General features: G+C 32.5%; 3 protein-coding genes across 21 annotated transcripts; all 3 read right to left on the reverse strand.

Moving 5' to 3' along the window:
- Positions 1–1,548: 1,548 nt before the first annotated feature.
- On the reverse strand, positions 1,549–2,494 carry LOC146910907 (uncharacterized). Its single transcript, XM_085727640.1, has 2 exons — positions 2,074–2,494; positions 1,549–1,975 (listed from the first exon to the last, which is right to left on the reverse strand). The coding sequence occupies exons 1-2, from the start codon at positions 2,225–2,227 to the stop codon at positions 1,701–1,703; spliced, it is 429 nt and encodes a 142-aa protein (XP_085583766.1). The 5' UTR covers positions 2,228–2,494; the 3' UTR covers positions 1,549–1,700.
- Positions 2,495–5,365: 2,871 nt separating this feature from the next.
- On the reverse strand, positions 5,366–9,972 carry LOC146910908 (cell division cycle 20.2, cofactor of APC complex-like). Of its 12 annotated transcripts, none has more exons than XR_015019774.1 (9): positions 9,632–9,972; positions 8,897–9,175; positions 8,513–8,782; positions 7,420–8,206; positions 6,645–6,890; positions 6,435–6,530; positions 6,158–6,271; positions 5,798–6,029; positions 5,366–5,705 (listed from the first exon to the last, which is right to left on the reverse strand). XR_015019774.1 is itself a non-coding variant. In XM_085727650.1 (4 exons), the coding sequence occupies exons 1-4, from the start codon at positions 9,725–9,727 to the stop codon at positions 7,481–7,483; spliced, it is 1,371 nt and encodes a 456-aa protein (XP_085583776.1). In that variant the 5' UTR covers positions 9,728–9,972; the 3' UTR covers positions 7,189–7,480. The 12 variants fall into 12 exon arrangements, 1 of the variants encoding a protein (XP_085583776.1); XR_015019773.1 differs by having other exon boundaries at positions 6,139–6,271; XR_015019775.1 differs by having other exon boundaries at positions 5,798–5,960; positions 6,074–6,271.
- A 601-nt stretch (positions 9,973–10,573) lies between these two features.
- On the reverse strand, positions 10,574–21,228 carry ABCG22 (ABC-2 type transporter family protein). 8 transcript variants are annotated; one of them, XM_085727644.1, is made up of 12 exons: positions 21,124–21,228; positions 20,068–20,422; positions 14,885–14,955; positions 14,579–14,741; positions 14,073–14,308; positions 13,832–13,987; positions 13,517–13,700; positions 13,050–13,358; positions 12,329–12,616; positions 11,825–12,109; positions 11,623–11,730; positions 10,574–11,245 (listed from the first exon to the last, which is right to left on the reverse strand). In XM_085727644.1, the coding sequence occupies exons 10-12, from the start codon at positions 11,996–11,998 to the stop codon at positions 11,030–11,032; spliced, it is 498 nt and encodes a 165-aa protein (XP_085583770.1). In that variant the 5' UTR covers positions 11,999–12,109; positions 12,329–12,616; positions 13,050–13,358; positions 13,517–13,700; positions 13,832–13,987; positions 14,073–14,308; positions 14,579–14,741; positions 14,885–14,955; positions 20,068–20,422; positions 21,124–21,228; the 3' UTR covers positions 10,574–11,029. The 8 variants fall into 8 exon arrangements, with proteins under 8 accessions (XP_085583770.1, XP_085583769.1, XP_085583771.1 ...); XM_085727643.1 differs by having other exon boundaries at positions 14,472–14,741; XM_085727645.1 differs by lacking the exon at positions 21,124–21,228 and adding an exon at positions 14,472–14,520 and having other exon boundaries at positions 14,689–14,741; positions 20,068–20,434.
- Positions 21,229–22,554: the final 1,326 nt, after the last annotated feature.

The following is a 22,554-nucleotide window of genomic DNA, read 5'->3' on the forward strand; positions in this document are numbered from 1 at the left end:
TCCAACGTAAATCACGAGAAATTGAATCCCTAGTTAATACTTAGTTGCTTTGCACGGTAGCAACGGCGTGAGAGGAAACGAACCTTGAAGCAAGAAACACTTCATTGCTTATAGATGTTGCTCAATGATTTCATCTTCTTGTAAGATCTCAATTTTGTAAGGATCGAAAATATGTTTAACTTTAATCATAATAGTTAAATTAGTGTTTATGAAACAAGTACAAGTCAAGTATTTATCAAAATTATAAATACATTATTTGTCTTCTTTTTTTTTTTAACTTTTACCGTATTGCATATATGAAGGGAGAAAAAAGCCCAATGCAAAGAGTTATTGGGAATTTGTATGAGAAGAAGAGGGGGGGGGGGGGGGGGGGGGGGGATGGAGAAGTGGGTGGGAAAGTTGGTGAAATCTAAATTTTGGCTGCTTTAGATTAATTCAATTCAACTTTTTTTAAATAAATAAAACTATGTTGCAGCTATTTTGTTGATTTTTGTGTTAACCCTCGATCTTCTTAAAAGAATTTCTTTTAATAATTTGAAGTTTAAACTCAAGGTAAATAAAGTTTGACTAAAAATTGTATTACGTCGAAATTGAATCCCGGTTGTTGATTGAAAAATGGGAAATTTGGGTTAAAAAATTGGAAAGTTTAAAACTATGATTTTAATGTGTTGTTACTTTTATTTTTTAAGGTATGATATATATTTTTTTACTAAAGCATACTTATACTTATCTAAAAAATTGTATGAAAGATACAATTTAGCATCAACTCCAACTCATAAGGATTAGTCATCGATATACCCACCTAGCTGACTCATGGATTTGTGCATTAGCTTGCCTCCTACAAAACTCATTGAATTTGAATAATTTTTATTTGTTTTTGTTTTTGAAGGAATAATTCATTTTGTATAGATAGTAAAGTATAATCATATATAAAATGAAAATATACACACTCCATATGGATCAAATTCTTCTGGAAACCATTTAATTTCCAATAATTTCCCCCGCTTTAATTTGTTTTTGGTTAAGATGTGTGTTTCTAAAGCCGGGAGATTTAATAGTGTTAATAATTTAGTTAATTGTGTGTTTGTTTAAGAGTAATAAAACAACAACAACAACATTGTCCTTCTCCTTTCTTTCAAAGAAAAATACATTGCCCTTCTCCTTTAAAAAAAAATAAAAAATTAATTGTCCTTCACTGGATTCTACTTTTATTTCAATCTTGTACATATAAAATGTAACTTTTCAGTTTGTAGCAGGACCCTTCTTTCTTTGATTTCCTTGCACACTATTATTTATTAAATTTACACTTGATGTTGGTAACTCCTTTTCCTTTGCTTCTCCATTGTAACAAACAAAAAAGGGAGAAAAAAATTGCTCAACTTTGTGATTGTAATATTAAATTATTAATAACAGTTGAATTTCTTTATTTGTGAAGATAGCCACAACTTATTATTTTCACAATAAACACAAACATATTACACATAACATACCCAAAAATAAAATACACACATTACAACAAACAAACTCACAACATACTAAACAAGTGCATTAGAGGTAAGAAGGATAAGCGATTTCTTAATTCTCTTTACAACTCCTTATGGGAAGTACAAAAGTAATTTTGACTACATTATTTACAATATACAACAAATCTTGAAAACATATTCACATAAACCATAGTCTCTATTTCTTAAAAAAAGAAATCAAAAACGAAATTTTCCACGAGGAGTCTTATTATGATATTTCATAATACCCCTATATAAAACTGCTCTATTAGGAGGCATAGTTTCCTCTAATTTGGGCCCACACCCACATTTCTCAGCATTCTTCTTAACCAAAACTTGTTCAGCCTTCACCCTTTGTGCCTTTGTCGCATTATTTCTATGATTATTATTGTTACTCTTGTTCTTCTCCATTAGAGGTTCCGTCACTTGTTTTGAAAACCGCACCTTTTTCTTTGCTTGATGTTTATCATTCCCTTGCAAAAACAAATTAAAACACTATGTCATATAATGTTTACCAATCATGTAAGAAATTCATAATTCAAGTGAACAAATAATAGAATGAAAATAATACCGTGTAATTTTTTTTGGCCGTGTGGATATATTTCAAACTCAAATTTCTTCATGAAATTAGATAGTATACGTTTATGAACTTGATGTGCCAATAAAACCATGCTTCCGGATACAGCAAAAACAGCCATCACCCCAAATCTTATTGAATTCTCCATATTTTTTTCAATTTGTTAAATGGGCAATCAAAATTTGGATTGTGTCATCCAAGAAAAAAACATAGGAATAGGTAGGTGAGGTTTGGAAGACTCAGAGAGGAAGAATCATTTTGCATATGCAAGAAAATGATATGATGAAAGGAGAATAAGACGGAAAAGAATGACCGAGTATCTAGTGATTGTTGGTAATTGGTGATTTATATGGGAAGAGGAATGGACGATATTCACAACACAAGAATCTCTTTGATTGTTTGTTATCTATTTTAATCATGAAAAATCTAATTGATGCCAAATCAGAAGGAAAAAACAAACCTTTTATAGTGACACAGACCTTATATAGTTTTTGCTATTTTGAATCTACCCATAGCTGCCTAAAATGGGTAAATTAAGACCATAGATCAATGGCTAAAATATATTTTTTTCGCCATTTGTCTTTTACGCAATATTCATTTTGTTATCTTTTGTTATTCTTTTATCCTTTTAAATAATTAACCCCTTTTTATTTTGATTGAATTGGAGTGGATGGGCATGATATTGCTATTGTCATCATGTGAAGAGATTAGGAGACATGCTTATGGAGTTTATGGATCATCTTGCGGTGGGTGACATTGAAAACTTTGGCCCTCTACCCTCAAAGCAATAATTATCAATCAAATTGATTCTACCAAGTATAAATTTTATACCTTCCTTGGGAATTATCGATCAAATCGACTCATAATCGATCAATTGGTGTAACTTTTTAAGATACCACCACCGAAGATAGTTAAAATAACAAAGATCTTGCTAACAAGTGTGTGTGCTCGGGACACTTGTGCTTCTTTAAGGGTCTCACCCCATTCGGTACCCCATGACTTCTTTACTCAACAATACTTGGTACTATCATGTGCAACACCATAACCAACCACAATAATAGCAAGTGTTGGTTATGTTTCACGTTTGTGATTGTATTTTGTGTTAACAAAGGTGACATGAAAACCACCTTTGAAATGAAGAAGCTTTGCTAGTTTCAGCATTGGGTTTATGTGAGCTTGTGCTGGAAACATGAGAACCCATTTTGTCAACTCCTAATTGATTTCTTCTTTCAAAGCAATCAAAGGTGATGACAAATATGAAACATGAGAACCCATTTTGTCAACTCCTAATTGATGACTTCTTTTGAAAGAAAGAACTCAAAGGTGATGTGAGTTTGTCTTCCCCAACACTAGGTATTTTATAGGTGAAATGGGACATAAACTGACGCATATTTATTTGCAACAACTTTGATGAGTTCTTTTTCACTGTTAACAGGAACTTTCTAATGCCCTTTGATTTCGCTACATGTTTTGATTGTCTACTTCTTTGTAATAGAGAGGAGTACAAGAACATTGTCTTTTTTTTTTTACATGAGTAGAACATTGTTTAGTTTTTTTACATAAGTAGAACATTGTTTAGTAAAAAGAAAAGGGTTAAATATGTTTTTGGTCCCTATAAATATATCAACTTTTCGTTTTAGTCCCTCTAAAATTTTCCTTCAACTTTTAATCCCTATAAAATTTTCAATTTTCACTTTTGGTCCCTCTTTTAAAGTAAACTCATATATAAAATTCATATTTTTTAATAAAATTTTCCAGAAAATTCAAAATATTATAAGAATCACTCCAAAAAAAATTTAGAATTTTTTAACAAAACATGAATTTAATATGAATTTATATATTTTTTAAGGTTAAAAATTCATATTAAATTAATATGAATTTAATATAAATATGTTTTTGGTCCCTATAAATATGTCAACTTTTCGTTTTAGTCCCTCTAAAATTTTCCTTCAACTTTTGGTCCCTCTAAACAAGAATAACTTTTTGAGTTACTCCAAATAACTACCCTCCATTTTATTTTAATTTGATGTCCTGATTAATTGCTAATTCATGTCACATGAGCGCTCTTCTGCTCTATCATTTCCTTGTTCTTGGTGATAGGTCTTCTTCCTCCCACACCATATTTAAAGAACAAGGTTTTTTTCTTACAAAAATAAAATGCGTGAAGCAATTCAATTCAGTAGTAATTTCAGTTGTATCCAACAGTTATTTTCAGATCTTCCACAATCACCTCACCTCTTCAACCAACATTTTGGTACAATAAATAAAACCTGAGAATTCTATACTACTCAATTACAGAATGAAATTACTGAATTCTAAAAGAAATGCTAAACAATTGCAGAGAAAAGAAGTCAAAAGTCAAAAGAAGTTAAAGCTTTTGGCAAAACCATTTAGAATGTAGAATTCAATGACATAAAATAGCACCATGTGAAACGAAGAATTGAAGGCTGTGGTAGTGCAATTTGTTCATGTTTACCGATAATTAAAGAAGAGCTAACACTGTATTTTTTTTTTCCAAGCGCTGCAACAAGGGAATGAGAGTAAACACGCTGGATGAATTAATAAGGACCATTAGATTAAAATAGAATGGAGGGTAGTGATTTGGAGTGACTCAAAAGACTCTCTATCTCTATCTATCTAGCCAAATTTTCATGAAATTCAAATTGAAATGGTCATTAACTATTTAAGAATTGAGGGGTAACCTATAGCTTAAGCATCTTACAAATAGTGGAGCTTTGTCATATTCCCGAACTCCAGAAGGATGAAGCTAGTCAGTTTATTTCCATGCAAGTACCTCTATACATTTCATAAATTCTACATTAAGAATCTATATATTTTTTTTCCATTTTCAAAGGTGAGTCCTGATATGCACAGTTTAGAACAGTGAAAAGCTTTAGAACTGAATAAAAAAAAAAAAAAAATCCTGCAATGCAATTAAGGGCCTGTTTGTTTTGGATTTTTTTTGAAAAAAATCTATTTTTTTTGAGTAAAAAATCACTTTTTTAGTTTTTGTTGTGTTTGTTTGAGATTTTTAAAAAATCCATTTTGCTAAAAAAATCATTTTTAGCCTCAAAATGAAAATCTATTTCAAGTAGCTTTTCCAAAATCTATTTTTTTCTTAATGCAAGGAACTCAAGTGTAAGTGTTTCAAATCTCAAAAAAATGATTTTTATGATAGTAGACAAACAGAAATAGCTTTAGATTTTTTTTGAAAATCTCTAAAAAAAAATCTCTAGATTCTTTTAACTCAAAATCTATTTTTTTTAAAGCTGAAACAAACGCACCCTAAATACATTTCCAATACTCAATGATTATTTAGTAGCTTCTAAATATTCTCCTTCACCAATAATACTGTCTTTTGAAAACTCGTTTATTGCAATTTTTAGATCCCTCAATGTAAACCAAGTGTCCCCATCCAAGGTAAGAGAACCGACGAAGACCGGACAAAGGCGATGGTGAAGTTAAGGAAAGCCTGTGTGCATTATCGGACTTGGCGCCGCTTAATTCACCTGATTGAGAGATCCAGCAGCCTCTTTCTCGACGTGAACGAATGAACCCGGTTGACTGCTATACTCCCCATCCTTTGTTTGACATTAAACTTGTCGTAAAGACTCCTTGACATTAAGCTAGCACCAAAATCAAGATGAAATCAGACACAAAGCCACAAACAATCAAGAACACGTGCACTAAGAACCACAAAAATGTAGGTGAGGAAAACCTATTTGTTGAAAACTGATCAATTCTAATCTCTTTGATCTCTTCCAAAACGGATAACTTGTGGCTCAAGAGAATCATGTCATTGACTTCTCGGATTTCTAAACCAGCTATTAGCCCCATTAGCTCCCATGCTTCCAGCTCTAAAAAATGTTTTCTTTGACAATCTACAGCTCATATCAGATGCCAGTTAACTTCTGTAGTGAGAACATGCTTAACCGCTAGGGTCCTCCCAACTAAATTAGAATGAAATGTCAGTCAAGAAATTTGTGCGACATACAAAGGCACCGAAAGCATTTCCAATGCATATCGTGAAGGAAAACAAGAGTGAGAAACTGAACGAACATGATGACAAGAGAAATACAAGAGATGGGGGGATTGCAGCTGAAGCATCAATTATAGCCTTCCCCCACGACTGAATTATATTTCGGATTTGAGCTCAACTCAAACTGCTTCAGCTTTTCAATTGCCTCAACCCCTGTGGACCTAGATTGAAGACAACATTAGTGAAGAACTGTGTTGTTGAATTGTTTCTACTTTCTCGTAGAAAATTGGAAAATCGCAGGAAACCAAGATTCAAAATATCTAAATACTTTATGGTGGCAGCACCAATAATTAGAGTCCAAATCATAATCACATACCAGTCCAAGAAGGAATAAGCAAAAAGCTTCTTCAAACTTCAGATCAGTACCATCCGAAGCTATCATGCCCTCACATATCCTTTTGGCTTTGTTATTCTGCATAAAATTTAACCAAACACTGGTATCATAATGAAATTAAGAAAGCCACTATTTTCTGTTTTAACGCAAATGATAATAAAACTGACAATAAGAACTTGAGAGTTTCTTTACCTCTTGCACAAGTACTGATGGTTTCCATGAGCACTTTATCCTCTAACTCTGATGGTACAGAAATATCAATCATGTTTCCATTTGCAAAGTCTAATAAAAATTCTGGTGGGTTCATGGTAATGTGAGGACTACACCCAAAGTAAAGCAAGTTCCCTTTTCTCAATAGGATCAACTTATCAAATTTGTGAAAGAGTCCACTAGATGGCTGATGGATTGTTGACTTGTTGTCCCCGTAGTTTTACTCACCTGACATGACAGAAGAATAAAAAAGTCACAACTTTTACCCAAACAAATCTGTCATAACTCATTACTACTTGTGAGAAGTCCCTGAACGTCCATTCATTGCTAATTGTGATTCCCTTTACAGTGAAAAGACACTAAGAGAACATTATCATGAATGCATCACAACTAACCTAAAGACAGATAAATGTGTAGACTTCAAAAGCAGAGAATCTAAATCCATGCACTTGACTCATACAACAAGCCGACTTGCGAACCTGGGGCTCTTCCCAAAACAATAAAAACAGAAAGATAAAAATCAAAGTGAAAATAAAAAATCCTATCATGTCCATTAATTTTGAAGTTATGTGGGTATACATTTGCTTTCTATAAAAATAGGTCTGTATAAATGTGTATCTTCCCGTAAAAAAACAATAGGACTGTATCTATATACACCTACAAAAACTAGAACGGGGGATACCATAAAAAAATTAAACAAACAATCCTTTTTTAGTACAGAACTAAGAGTATAGGACTATCTTCAAGATATTGCAACCTCAAAAAAAATACTAAGATGTTGCAGCTCAGGTTTGCATGAGTAACACAAGTCATCATCTTCAACGAATACGGGTGAAATTAGCAAAGGGCTCATTATATGTCTTTGGTGTGGCTTTGCATGCTTCTGCTGGGCTCCCAAAGACATTCCAAAATCTAAGAGTTTCATCTGCAGCCGCAGATGCCACTGTACACCCATCTGGACTCTGCGCCATATACAGCACCCTCGAAGTGTGACCGTTGAGATCTGCCATTTTCACCATAGAAGGATACTTCCAAAGGGTAAGCTGGTTCTCGGTGAAACCATGTGAGCTAAGTAGCTCACGCTCATTCTGGTTCCATAGCAGAGCACATACTTGCGATCCAGTGTCAACAGAATTCAATCTCGCACCAGTATGTGTGTTCCACAGCTTAATGCAATGATCACCTCCACCTCCACCAGAAGCCAGTAGATTACCCTGAAAGGGACACCAAGCCAGTGCCTTCACAGCAGCTATGTGTTCCTCAAACCTGTGAAGCCATCGGGTAGGTGAATTTGAAGAAACCACAGATCTATCCCATATGTGAACAACATTATCATTTCCACCACTTGCCAATTGTTGTCCTGAGGGTGACCACTTGAGCCCACAAACCTCCTGGTTGTGTCCCCTGTATGTTTCAACGATGTGAGATCTCACTCTAACATCATTGTTTACAACTTTACCATCCATCCCTCCTGTTGTCAGAATATGATTGTTCCAAGCCAGTGAACCCACTCTTGCTCTGTGTCCACCCTTCATTGCCCTTAGCTGCAGTCACCAAAATAAAACCATACAAAACATGAGAATTGAGGAAATTTTCAAGTTTGAATTATGAAACAATACAAAGAATGGTTAAAAAATTAGGACAATATTTGTATACTTTTCTTATGGTACTGTTTGTACTGTTCTCCTATGCTCTACTATAGTAGGACATACTATTAAACGCAATATAAAAGACGACGAGTACATTATTCCCCATGTGCATCCAGAGTGAATTTGCATCTTTCGTATGATAAATAAACAACACATACAGCACCATAAACAACAAGGCCTGAACATTATTATGATATTTACCTGTTTACTAGCAGTGGTATCCCAGAGCTGGACATGGGAGTTGTTCAACCCAATGGCTAAATGGCGACCATCGGGGGCCCAGCTAACGCTTGTGACAGGACCATCATCATCATCCACAGTGACAAGCTCTGAAGTGGAGGAATCTGAAGCATTCCAAAGATAAACGGTATTTTCAAGGGCAATACTAACAACATTGCTGCTACCCCAATCTAGCAAATTCAAGTAAAAGTCATCTAAGATGTCAGGTGCGTCCAAGGTCCTCTCAGAAGTCTGCAAAAAAATCATTTAGGCTTAGCATCGTGAACAAACAAAAAAAGTCATCTAAGTAAAATTATTGATTACATGATGATTACGTGAACAAACAAGAACTTGAAAAGAAATAACCTGAGGAATGCATCGTTTAGGCTTAGCGGATTTGGATAGAGGTGGAGGGGACAGAAGTTCCTTAGGGAAGAGCTCGACTGGTGTTGGAGGCTTGTTCTTGAAGGCCAAGATTCTGGTTCTGTCATGCATGTTGCAGGCTTCAGCGAGTCGCTTCTGGTAGGTTGAACGAGATGGTGACATCAACGCTGGATTTTCTTTTCCCTTTCTACAACCCTCCATCATCATGTAGTGAGCGTAATCAAAATCCATCGCTGATCGGTTCGGTATGAACCTATCCAACTGTTTCAAAAAAACAAAACCCTGAATTGAGCAATTCTGAATCCATACAATAAAATCAAACGGAAAATAATTATGAGAAAACCCAAAATTGAGCAATTAAAGAACACCCTAAAATTTGTACCCGAAAAAAAAAAAAAAAAAAAAAAACCTAAGAGGCAGAGATGTTTAAAAAAAATCCTGAATTGAGAAATTCTGAATCGGTAAAATTAAATCAAATGGAAAACCTAAAATGAGAAATGTTTTCAAGAAAACCCTAAAGTAATAAATTCTGAATAAAAAAGTAAAAATGGAACGGAAAAGAAATTGTGAAACCCTAAAAACCTAAATTGAGAAATTAAAGAAAACCCTGAATTGTTCGACAAAAAAAAACATAAATTGAGAATATCTGAATCGATAAAATAAAATGAGAAAGCCTAAATTAAAGAAAACCCTACAGATGAGAAATTAGGGGCTTACGTTATCCTGAGAAGAATTCTTTCGGTGGAGAAAGCGTTCTGGGAAAGGCGTTCTGATTTTGGTCTTTGAAGAAGAACTCCACGAACCCGAATCCATTGTTGAAGATGATCAAAGGAATCACCTACAAAAGATTAAACAAATTTCAGAGAATTAAACAGTAAAAGAACGAAAAAGAAATGTAGAAACGGTGGAGATGATAATCAGGGAATGAATTGAAGCGTGTTGCGAATTGAGATGATTGATTTGCGTAGTAGAATGTTCAGAGTGATCGAAAACTTGAAGAAGAAGATTTTGATTGATCAGAAGATTATGAGAGAGAGAGAGAGTAAAAAGTAAGAAGTAAAATTGTAATGGTCGTTGTGTAGTGTTTATATCGAAGTAGCCGTTGGGATTTTGTTTAACGGAAACCCTTATTAACGCTGTAACGTTCTTTTAGTTTTACTGATGGATGGGGATTAATCTAGACTTGGGACGCAAGTTTTCTATATGTGGGCTTCGGCCCAATTTTTCATTTTTCACTCTATGAAAAGAGAATTTCATGAAAATAACCTACAACAAAATTTATTTGTAATCTTTTTAAATTGTCATAATTTTGTTTTAATATGTATAAAGATTATTTATTTAACCATGTGACATAAACACCTTCAATTTATATTATAAATTATAAATAACCAAAAAATTAAATAAGTAAATAATTTTACTTGAGTAGATGAAGCACTTCTAGCAAAAAAGGTAATTCCTTTTCTTTGACGTAGTTTTTTTAACGCCGTGTTTGTTGAAGGAAAATGAAAGAATTAAATCCTTTTAAATATTTCATATTTAATTTTTGAAAGAGACGGACGTGAAATAAATCCTTGTTTTTGTTCGGTATTGGTGGATTTGGAGTAGAGGATAGCAGATAATTTTATAAAACTTTAATTACATTGACAAAATTATATTAAATTTAATTGATATGCATGGTCACGACCGTTGGATTACTAAAAATGTTTGACTTTTAACAAATTTATTTTAAAAGTCATACAAAGGATAATTTGTAATTGGTTTACATGGTAAAAAAATTGATCTCAACCGTGCATAAAAGTTATTCTTGATTTGCATACGTTCCCAAACAAGTCACCTAACTAAATCCGTTCTTTCCCTTTCCATACCTTCCTCCTTTGAACCATTCAAACATACTAGCTTTCCAAAAGAAGAAAAATAAGAATCTATTCTCTAGATTCTCATAACTGATAACATTGAACGTGCTTTTGTTATTAGAACGTGCCAAATGAAATACACAAATATATACAAAATTAGATGTAGCCAAACAAAGCTTGGCACTTCATTTGGAAGTCCTCCTTATATATATGTGAGCCGTCATTCAATATCACCCTTCTTTCTTCTCAATTTGTATCCCAGCTAAGGTTGAATTTTCATCCACCTCAGAGAAAAATATGCCAATAAACGGTAACCAAAAACCATGGCTATTAGAGCAACAACCTCAGTCATACCATTGTCAATTCTCATCCCATTGATGCTTGGGGTAATGTGTTCATATTGTACCTTGAGCAAAAGTTTGTAGGTGTGGTAGTTGAAAGATAGGTACCGAATCCAAGATATGAATATTGGGACTTTCTGTCAAATTTAGTATAATAGAATGTGTCAATTACTTGATTAATATCAAAGTAGTATGATTTGATACTTTCAACCTTTAACTAGTCCATTAAATAAATCAAGCAGTGAATAGGAAAATTGTGTCATCTCGTAGTCTCTAACGATATAAGCTAATGGAAGGCCGATTTTGACAGACATTTTACAATTTCAATGACATATTTATCAATTTGTAAAAATTTTGAGCTATTTTGATCTACACTAACAATTTCGAGAACCAAGTACCGTACTAGTAGCGGTATTGCTTATAAAAAATAAAAAAATTGAATGGGAAAATGTCAAAATTCTAGAAAACTTGATTTTGCATTTCAAGAAAAAGTGGTTAAGTTAATAAAATTTACCTTTACAAAGAAACCCCCAGCCAACATAAAAGTCATGACAGTTACTGAAGCCAAAGTTGTTGCCCTTTTCAAGTCCATCAGTGTAGCTCCAATAGCAAGTCCAAGTCCCTATAGTCAGAAGTAATTAATTACAAGTTAGCCCTAATTAAGCACTAATTTGGTTTATGTTATTTATACATTTACATTAGAGTGCATAGCATACCTGAGCTGCAACAATGCAGAGAAAAACTGTAAGAATACTAAGGAAAAAGGACCCTGCACTGAGTCTCAGACCAGCCATGAAATAAACAACTAGGAGGAAAAGCACTGGTAATACAAGGTCTAGTGGAAGGTCACTTGTAGTTCTAGCCACAAAGTATGCACTTAATCTGTACATATCTGATGCTCTTTACTTATTCAACATGGCTCTCTCTTGGGGAAATGTGAATATTGCTGTGAACACAGGAAAAAATCCCCAAAACACCGCAATAAAGAAAAGCAATCCTGCCTACAATCAAAAAAGGTCAAGAATCAAGGTCGTAACTTCCAACGAGGTCTTTTTCTTTTGTCTTAAGCCATTCAGTTTTAGAGAAAACGATCATATTTAATACAAGGTAAGTTTACTTAGGAGACAAGTAAAGTCTGATCAATGAATATTTTATTTAAATATCAAATTTGGATATTATCGAAATAATTTGATCTTAGCTGAAATGCATTAGCCACTTACCTGATCTTGAAGACCCTTTGGGTTGCTAGCATCTGATTGCCACCATAGTAATCCAAGGATGACAGCGGTGGAAAGAACTTGTGTGATTCTCAACCAGCTAAAATAGTCATGTCTCCGTTCTTTGAATCCTCTGGAAAACAATATTAGAAATTGCTCAACCCAACTTGCTCCCCACTGTCTTTTACGTGAACAAACCTTAGACTTCACTTCTTCATCAAGTGGAATTGGAACCATTAGCTTTTTCTTCTCTGTTTCTGCTACTCGAGTCTCATATGCCTCCACTAGATACTGAGAAATATGGTAGAGTCCAACAAAGAAACAAATAAATTGAAAGAAAGATCAGTTGGAATTGATAGAATGAGAAAAGTTTATTATAATGAGTATAGGAAACTCTTTATATAGGATAGTAACAAACCTTAACTAACCTACAATTAATACAAACCAACTTGTAACTATCTATAACCATCGCAAACTAATTCGATAGTGTTAAAATTCATCTATAATTGCCACTATTAGACTTGATGCGTGGATATAAATGGTCGGTGGCTCTAAATGGATAAGCTCTGATACCATATTAGAATTTTGGATTGGTCTTAACTCGACCCTTACAAACCGGTTTGTAAGGATGAGTTAGGCTCAATATATAAAAACATAATATCAGAGTATCTTTTCTAATCAAATGATAAGAAAACTGATAATGAGAAGTTGAGAATTTATTTACCTCTTGTATAACTGCAGCTGATGGTTTCCCATTGGAAGTTTCAGTTTCAGCATTTCCCATATGCACTTTATCATTTAACTCTGATGGCACAGAAATATCAATCATGTTTCCATTTGCAAGGTCTAATAAAAACTCTGCTGGGTTCATGGTAATGAGAGGACTGCACCCTATAAGTTTGAAGTAGTCCATTGCTTCTGATGCTTTTCCAAAGTAAAGTAAGTTCCCTTTTCCCAAAAGGATCAACTTATCAAACTTGTGAAAAAGTCTGCTTGATGGTTGATGGATTGTTGTTATTATAGTTTTACCTGCCTGACATAATAAGACTAAAAGGTGAGCGATGGAGAAAATAATATAGCTGCTCATATTAGACGAAGGAGTTATCATTATAAGAGGTCTAAGGACTGCAACTGCGATTTAAAACCTTGAATGAATGTAAATGTCTCAATGGAAAGAGTGAAAACAAATACCTCAGCTATATCATGTAGCATCTGGACTATTCTCAAGGCTGTTGTAGAATCCAAACCAGATGTTGGTTCATCAAGAAACAGAAGAGAAGGATTGATTATAATCTCATTTCCAATACAAACTCTTTTCCTCTCTCCACCAGATACTCCTCGGACAAAGGAACCTCCTATCATAGTGTCTTGGCACCTGTTTTCCCATACAAAAATAATATCTGTCTATATATCAAACTCTACTATGCTATTTCCATGCATGATTATAACTTTTATAAGCTCATAATAAAAATATTTGAGACTCTAGTAGTGGAAACATTAATTTACCTCTCCAATCCTAGCTCACAGATAACATCTAAAGCTCTTTTTTCCTTCTGCTCTCTTGTTAATGTTTTTGGCAACCTTAAACGAGCTGCATATGTCAATGTTTCTTTCACAGTAAGGTGAGGAAACAGAACATCATCTTGTGTTACAAATCCAATCCTGCCAAATTCATTCTTCAATTGTAAGTATACCCGTTCAACAGACGTAGAGAAAATCATCGAAAAAATATACAGTCAGTGCCTACCTGCTTTTTAGGAACTTGGAATATGGTTTATCATTGTAAGTTATAGAGCCACCAATATTTGGTTGACTTAACCTAGCTCCAAGTAGATTTAACAAAGAAGTTTTACCACTTCCTGAGGGACCCATCAATGCTAAAACTTCCCCTGGATTTACACAACCAGTGATCCCTTTCAAGATATCTTTTTCAACATTTGTTGTCATGCCTTTAATCACTATCTTGTATGTCACATCCGTGAACTGCACAATTCCACAATAACAATGTTAACTCATCTAGTGTCATCCGTCACATTGTTAAAATAAATTAAGCACAAAAGTTATATATATAAGCTCAATGCACTAAACCATTTTTTTAATTTGAATATTCTATCTAATTAGCTATTAATACGTTCATAGTCCATACCCTTCTTTCTCAGCAAAACCATATTATAGTAGTTTCAATGTGATGATCCCTGTTGTGCAGTAGGCATAAAAAAGCATGGATTAAAGCAAGTACAAATATTTTAATACCTAAAACTATACTGTGCTATACTTATTTCTCTTCGGTTAACAGGAAAGAAGGGGTAGTCTTGTACAATGAGGCCGCGTGAAATTAAACGTTGTACAAGACTGAACCTGACCGCGTGCTATATTATATTGTAGCGATGATTGTTAAATGAAGCTTCGACATTGCCTGCCCAAGTTAAATAAATAGCACTAAATCAAACTCATGCTAGCTCTATTTAAGGTTTGAACAGAAGTGCTAGCATATGGTTGTGTAAGCATGGAATGAACTATATATAAGACACATTTTTTTTACACTATGAAATGTGTTACCTTTAGATATATTGGCAGAGTAGGTTCAGTTTGAAACTTTGGCTTATGAATTCCAGCTTCAATATCCTCAGCTGCAACATACATATTATTAACCATTTTTATGTGAATCGCTAGATGGTAAAATATGTCATCACTTGTAGAAGAGACTTAACTAACATCAATTAGTATAAGTAGTTTCAATTAGTGCAATTTTATTGAAAATGAAAATGCAACGTTCGTGATGAGTATATGGTACTCAAACAAAATAGCAGGACAAATATATATACATGATCTAAAGAAGATAACTCATGAGAACCTAGTACATGGATGCTTGAAGAAGCTTCACAGTGATAAGTCTAAGTGATAAAGCATTGACCTTAATTCATAATTTCATGGGGCATAGGAAATCAAGCTAATTCCCCAAAAATTGTTTTCTACAAATGAGCCATGCATGTCCCCTGCATCAGTTGTAAACATAGGAACAGGACAGAACCAAAAGGTTCGAAGATTCTTTTTATATAAAACTAGTCAAAGGTTCAAAGATTTTTTAGGAAAAGGTTTAGTGTTTTTTTTTAGGGTTAATTATGTTTCTAGTCCCTATAAAATAGCGACCTTGTAAGTTTAGTCCCTACTTAATTTTAATAGCATTTTTAGTCCCTATAAAAAAAAATTTACTTATAATTTTAGTCCATGCTAAAACAAAGTTTGATTAATTATCCTTAAACTCTTAAATTTTTGAACGATTTTTTTGAGACAAGATTAGAACACTATGAAAGGTTCGTTTACTAAAATTTAGAATTTTCTGACATGAAATGAATTAAATATGAATTTTTTAAAACGACAAAAGTTAAAGATAAAAAGTAATAAAATCTGGATGTAGAAATCAAATTTTGCGATAATTTTTTGCGGACGAACTTTTAGTAATGTTCTAAACATGTCTGCAAAAAATTGTTCAAAAATTTAAGAGTTTAAGCATAAATTAAACAAATTTGAATTGAGTAGGGACTAATACTCAGTGCAGAAAAACAAAATTAGGGACTAAAAATGCTATTAAAATTAAGTAGGGACTAAACTTACAAGGTCGCTATTTTATAGGGACTAGAAACATAATTAACCCTTTTTTTTAAACCCTCCGGTTCCAACGGAAAAGGGATCATGTAATCTAATGTTTAGTTTGTTCATAAGAAAGTCTCATAATGTTTTGGTTTAGTTGTTAAGTTTAGTATATTAATTAATTTTAAAAATATATTTTATTTTTCTTTATCTTTGGACCATTCGTAATTTATATATTAGTTTTGTCATCGATTAAGCATTAATTATTTCTTTTATTTTTTACTTTATATAGGTTTTCTCAATTGAAATAAGCATATCCGAAGCATAGTTGGCATTATATATAAACACTTTTCTCAACTCAAATCAAACTTTTAGTCTCTAATTATGCGAGAGACTAATATCTTCTGCTAAACATAAATTGTTTTATTTTGAAGAAGTTGTGTTAGTCTTTCAAAATTGGTATCAAACTTGAAACTATGAGAGAAATACATTTGTATTATGTTTTGAAGGCATTTTGTACATTTCTGGTTGATACATAACAAATGTTGAGTGATAAACTCTAGAATACAACAAAGTTTTAGCATATTTTCACCCGAAGCAAATAAAACAGTATCTACCCATGATTCGCACGTGAGTGGGGAAATGCATGAAACGTGCATGAAGTGATGATTGCAATATTAATTAATTAATTAGACCGACGTTACTAAATACGGTTAAAACTCTATAAATTAATAATGTCAGGATCGGAGAATGAATTTTTCCTTTCTCTCTTGTGAACCGTCATCAAAACCCTAGTTTATTCCCCTTCATCCACCAAAGAGGGGTGATTTAGGGTCAATTTTTGACCCAAAATCACCCCTCTAACTCGTTTTTCTCTTTCCCTTTTATTGAAATAAGTGATTTTCACATCTATTTCGTTTTTTATTTTGTGATTTCGTCGTCTTTGTGCGACGTTTGTTGTTCGTCGTCTTTGTGCGACGTTGTTTGTTTGTTTGTTTGTTTGTTTCTCTCAGGTATTTGATCGATTCAGATTGTTAGATCAACTTCGATCCAGTGCAGATCCAATCAATGACTTTGGCGTCATCCACGTTGCAGATCCGGAAACATGATTATTCCGGAGATTTAAATATAGTCATATGTGTAGGCATTTGTACTTTGCCGTTTTATGCTATCAACATGGATGTTGTGAGCCTGTTCACAGATTCATCCTTTTTGTTTTTAGCGAATTTGCATTATATCGATGTACTCTTTCAATTTGAATGAATGAATATATTTTATTTTGTCAAAAAAAAATGTCAGGACCGGAGAAATTTATTAATTTAGAGAGTTATTAATTTATCGATAAATTAATAATTATTAATTTAAAGAGTTTTTAAGTAAATATATTGTACATACCAAACAAAAAGGCAAATTAGTCTAGGCCTCTTAGAATTACGTTGCAGCGAACCTTGAGACTCAACGTAAATTAGTAACTACTGTGTTCATATGCATTGAAAATCAATAATGACTTTTGAAGTACAGTAAATGTAAACAAGAGGAACAAATGTGTTCAATGTATTCTTAATATATTTTTTTCAGTTTCTATGAATTATTAATTTATGATTTTTTTGGGACCGAAAATTATAAAGGGATCTCCGGAAAAACTATTATCTTATTATTTTATCGAGTTTTTCAATTTTTACATTGGCCCAATTCGGTACCGGAAAAATTTATTATTTTAGAGAGTTTATTAATTTAGCGAGTATTAATTCAAAGAGTTTCTACGGTGGTGTATGTGTATGGGTTGATGTGGGGACCATAAGAATAGATATCATACAAGTGGTTTGGTAAGGAAAAGCACACTTAAGAGAGTGTATCAGTATCACAATATCATTACAACTGTTTTGGCCCTTTCGGTTGTAGGAACCACTGTGAGTCACTAGTTTATTCTGGACCGTTAATCACGGGTTTGTAGTTAGAGGTGGTTGGTTGGATTGGACCCGACTAGGATACCTCCATGTAACTACTAAAATGGAAACTTGTCAACTACTACATGTTAGAAAGAAACGAAAAATTGAGAAATCAAAGTTGAATGTTTTATCTGTATTTGTTGAAAAATGGAGTAATTAGTGTGTTGTGACGTAGCAACACATCATTTAATGTATGTGTAAAATAATTATACAATGAAAAAGTATATTAATTAAATTTTTGCTAAATTCCTGTATAATCTTATAGAAATAAAAGTATGCTAATAAATATGCTAAAGGCATTGCTTAAAGAATTACTAAAAGAAAATTTTATGTTACAAATATAAGTCAAATATTTGAGAAAGTAACTATATCAATTTTTATGTAAAAGTTGCATCTTTGAGTTCCTTAAATGATATTCTAAAAGTATTTGTTAATACAAATTTAGATAATCAAATGATTTGATATCTTTGAGTGTGGTCTTCTACTTTTCACTATTTACTAGTTTTTGTTTTTTTTACAATCACTATTTAGTGGTTATAATCTTTAGAAGAAGAAAAAAAATCAAACCTTCTATCTCACTAGCTAAGAAATTAATGTTTAAAATATCAATAATTATTTATATTTCATTTTCTAACACTTTTGCATCATGATCAGATAAAAAGTTACATGTAACCAAAAAAAAAAGATAAAAAGTTACATATTTTTACCCTAAAAAGGGGTTACATACAAATTTTTGAAACAATTACATTTTAATATTGAGTTTATTGAGCATTCACCAACCGTGTAAAATAGTTTTAGACTGTTATCCAATAAAAACAATCAATTTACCATGTCATGCAACTAGTTTTTTTATTAAAAAAAAATAGTTGAATGTATGTGAGCTAAAAATTAGTTGAATTTCTAAACGTTCTAATTATAATTTATCTTTTTCCCTCAAAAAAAAATTATAATTTATCTTTCATTAAGAGCTTTAAAGTTTAATAAATCAAATATCATGTGTTTCTTGAGTTGGGGGTGTAGTGGTTTCCTACCAACGGAAAAAGTTCATTTGAGAATCAACAAGAAAGACCAAATTCACTAATTAATTAGCTTCACATCTTCCATACGTGTTATTAACGGACACCCAAAATATTAGAAATTATGCTAGTTAAGTGTTCCAATTTTTGTGTTTCTTTTTGGGAACCATGTTATCAAATTTTTGTTTAATTATATATTAAACTTTTATATTTATACATATTTTTAGCATAGAAAAACATATTTACATTTAGTTACATTTTTTTTTTCAAAGGAGTACAGCATTTTATATGATTATTAATACAAGTTTAATTTTTGTATTTAGTACTTTATAATTATATTATCCAATATATTTATTGACTTAGTCAAAGCATATACTAAATGATTTGCTTTCTCATAATCAATCACCTCAAGATAGTAGCTGATCTTGTTCCGCATACGAAAGTATATGTTGTGGTTGCCATATTGCCACACAAAAAGAGTGTTCTTGTTGAGAAATATTTTGTTCTTAAAAGTGATTGAAATCTCAAACGTATCAAACTCGTGAACATGATCTTAAAACTTTGTATTTTAGATTCATTCATTAAATAATGTATGTGGTCTTTATTATGGACCACATACATCATTTAATGAATGAATCTAAAATACAAAGTTTTGCTTATAATAGTGACCGGAGGGTGTATTTATCTAGAGATTTTTTATCAAGAAAATGTTTCAACTAATTAAATTTGTTATTTGACGGAAATCCAGGGATGTAATGGTGTGTAATTAAGGAAAGATGTTAGCAAATACACTGTCTTAAAATTTTCTTGATAAATTTTGTCACTGTATCTATCATTTCCCTTCATATATTGGCCTCAAACTTTTACATTTATTTTCTATTATTATTAACCATCACACATAGATTTAATTCTTTATGATATACATCACCTATCATATATTTTATTTTCTCTCTCGCGCTCTCTACTCTTTCAAAGTGTAAATTTAAGTTACGAGTTTTTAAAAAAAAAAAAAAAAAACTGTGCATTTAAGAGTGTGAAATCATCACTTTAGTTATTAATTTACTATAGTTAATAGATTACAAGGAATGAAATAAAATAAAATTTAAATTTGAAGTGATAACATAATTGGAACATAAGATTAATTGTTGATAATATATGCATATAGAGAAAATTAATTAAAACTTACGGATATCTTCATCACTGAAGGGTTTGGAGTTAGAGATTTCATCAAGAGGAACAGAGAATCCAGTAAAGGAAAATGAGAGTCCCAAACTTGAAGCTCTACTAAGAGCAGCACCACTATTAACCTCATCCAAATCAACCTTCAAAGAAGTTTGGGCACTCCTTGCCTTCCTTATGTGTGTATTTCTTCCACCGGGGGATGCCCTCCTTGATTTTCTTGTAAGACTCCCACTACCACCGTCCACCACTCCGATTGACTCACTCGATCCCGGTGGTGACTTCAAATCTTCTACCACTGACTCCAGTTGTTCCGATTTCGTTCTCCATAACCCACTTTTTCCATCCTCCATGCCACCACACTAAAAACAAAACAAAAATATTAAATAAACATTTCATGTATATATTATGTTACTTCTTGATAAAAGAAATAAGGAAGAGTTGTAAAATGAATTCCATAATGCTTGAATAATATGTACAAATCAACATGATACTTAAAAATTATCATGACAAGTAAAAGTTGAATTATAACCAAAAAAATTATGATAAAAATAATCATATTTGATATCTAATTAACTTGCAACAATTTTTTTTCCATCTTTATTTTACGTTCACATCATTAAATATATGTTTATGTGATGTATAATTAATTATTATTTTTAGGCTGCAAAAGAATGTTGTAAAAATAATACTCCCTCCGTTTCAAAATGAGTGTCGCTTTAGCCAAAAAAAATTGTTTCAAAATGAGTGTCGCTTTCAGTTTCCAATGCAATAATAATTTTTTCTTTTCAATTGTACCCTCCAATTAATACTTTGTACACTACTTCCAAAGTATTACTTTTAAAACTAACCAATAGTTAGTAAGGATAATTTGGTAAAATAACCACTCTCTTTCTCTTAATCATTGCATTTCTTAATATGTGTGTAAACACCTAAAACGACACTCATTTTGAAACGGAGGGAGTAGATGACAGGATAACTTAGATTGATATTCTCCTTATAATATAGTTGCAAAAAGAATGATTATAACTTGGTGTAACTAAAAGTGAATGATTGGATTTACCTTACGGTTTTCCTCAGAAAGGAAAATGAAGACCAAAGCAGAAACAGGAGACAAGATTGCTTGAGAAGAAAATCGCGGGATTATATGAAAATGGAATGGATCTATACCAATCATGTGGAGCAAAACTCTATATAAAGGCCAGTTAAGAAATTAGAGCTTTATGGGTACTACAACTACCAAAATACCCTTTCAGTTGGGTCCTATATATAATTATGTTATGTTGTGTTTTGTCTACTCATATAATTGAGCACGTCTTTGTGATAAGTACTGAACTTGCGACATGAAAGATGTAATTACATGTATATCATGTATGATATAATTGACCTTTCATCAATGCATGCTTGACCCGCCCATTATTTACCGTACACGTGTTAGGAACTTATGGTGTTTTTCGTTTTCCATGCAATTGTAAGACTTTGGACACATTGTATGGGAAATAGATTTTTGTGGTCAAATAATCACACTATCAAACTATATTAGCTGATTTTGATCGGTGGGTTCACAATTGGTGAGTATGGCTCATAGGCGAGAGAGTTGAGCGAGCGTCGTGACATTTGCTCCTATTCTGTCATTAGTCCTATGCGGTACGGTTCAAGACTATTGTTGTAGTCCGAAATTTTGTACTATATATATATATATATATATATATATATATATATATATGACTTATAACACTGTAAACTAATCACTCAAATAATAATATGGAACTACAATTATTCACAAATTAATTATAAACGATTGTGTTCATTGTCTTGTGACTTATCGTTTTTATTATTCTTATGTTGCTAGTTGTTGTTCTAATAACAATGTCTTTGACTCGTTTAATCAATTGTAAATTTGGACCATTCGATTTCAATCAAATGGCCTTCATTGCATTGACGGCAAAGAGTGCAATCTATAAGATTCTTTTACGGTAGGGAATCTCGGTCCCATATTTGTATGTTGTCTGTCAAATGGTTGGAGTTTTGACGTGACTCATGTCAAGTAGCAAAGCTTTTTGTATTAATGAAGGTTTGGATCAATTGATTCACGCTTCGTTTCATTCATATAGTTGATGTGTGTGCTAATCAAAGAGTACACCTAATAGGGACAAATGCCATGTAATTTGAGAGTGAGGTGTTTTTTAGCTAGAGTATAGTTGAGTTGGGTAAGGATGGGCCAGCATGTGTCCAAGTTTGTGGTTCAGCTTTCATCCAATATTACCTGCACAATAGGGAATTCATAAGCTGAATTATATTGACTTAAAGCAATATTAGAAGTTGAGGTTTTGGAATTTTGCATATAACAAAAATGTACGTTTTTCTTGAGTATATCCGTCGTATATATATGTACCTTAACTAGAGTTTGGTTTAATTAATTTCATCATTCCAAATTGTACAGCTATTTGAGGATGAAAGATGATTAATGCAAGAAGCTGTCAACTGTCGTCCT

This window comes from Medicago sativa, chromosome 7 (genome assembly GCF_051527215.1).
Source record: "Medicago sativa cultivar Bolivia chromosome 7, Bolivia_mono, whole genome shotgun sequence".
In the NCBI taxonomy this organism is placed as follows: Eukaryota; Viridiplantae; Streptophyta; class Magnoliopsida; order Fabales; family Fabaceae; genus Medicago; species Medicago sativa.

Excerpts from the sequence above, each read along its gene's own strand:
- LOC146910908 (XM_085727650.1), bottom strand. The coding sequence starts at position 9,727 with ATGGATTCGGGTTCGTGGAGTTCTTCTTCAAAGACCAAAATCAGAACG. Across the intron at positions 8,783-8,896 it reads CTAAACGATGCATTCCTCAG|ACTTCTGAGAGGACCTTGGA; the intron begins GTTATTTCTTTT and ends ATTTTTTTGCAG. Across the intron at positions 8,207-8,512 it reads ATACCACTGCTAGTAAACAG|CTAAGGGCAATGAAGGGTGG; the intron begins GTAAATATCATA and ends TGGTGACTGCAG.
- ABCG22 (XM_085727642.1), bottom strand. The coding sequence starts at position 20,413 with ATGGAGGATGGAAAAAGTGGGTTATGGAGAACGAAATCGGAACAACTG. Across the intron at positions 14,956-20,067 it reads CTTCAGTGATGAAGATATCC|CTGAGGATATTGAAGCTGGA; the intron begins GTAAGTTTTAAT and ends TGTATGTTGCAG. Across the intron at positions 13,988-14,072 it reads TCCAAGTTCCTAAAAAGCAG|GATTGGATTTGTAACACAAG; the intron begins GTAGGCACTGAC and ends TGAATTTGGCAG.
- LOC146910907 (XM_085727640.1), bottom strand. The coding sequence starts at position 2,227 with ATGGAGAATTCAATAAGATTTGGGGTGATGGCTGTTTTTGCTGTATCC. Across the intron at positions 1,976-2,073 it reads CGGCCAAAAAAAATTACACG|GGAATGATAAACATCAAGCA; the intron begins GTATTATTTTCA and ends TGTTTTTGCAAG.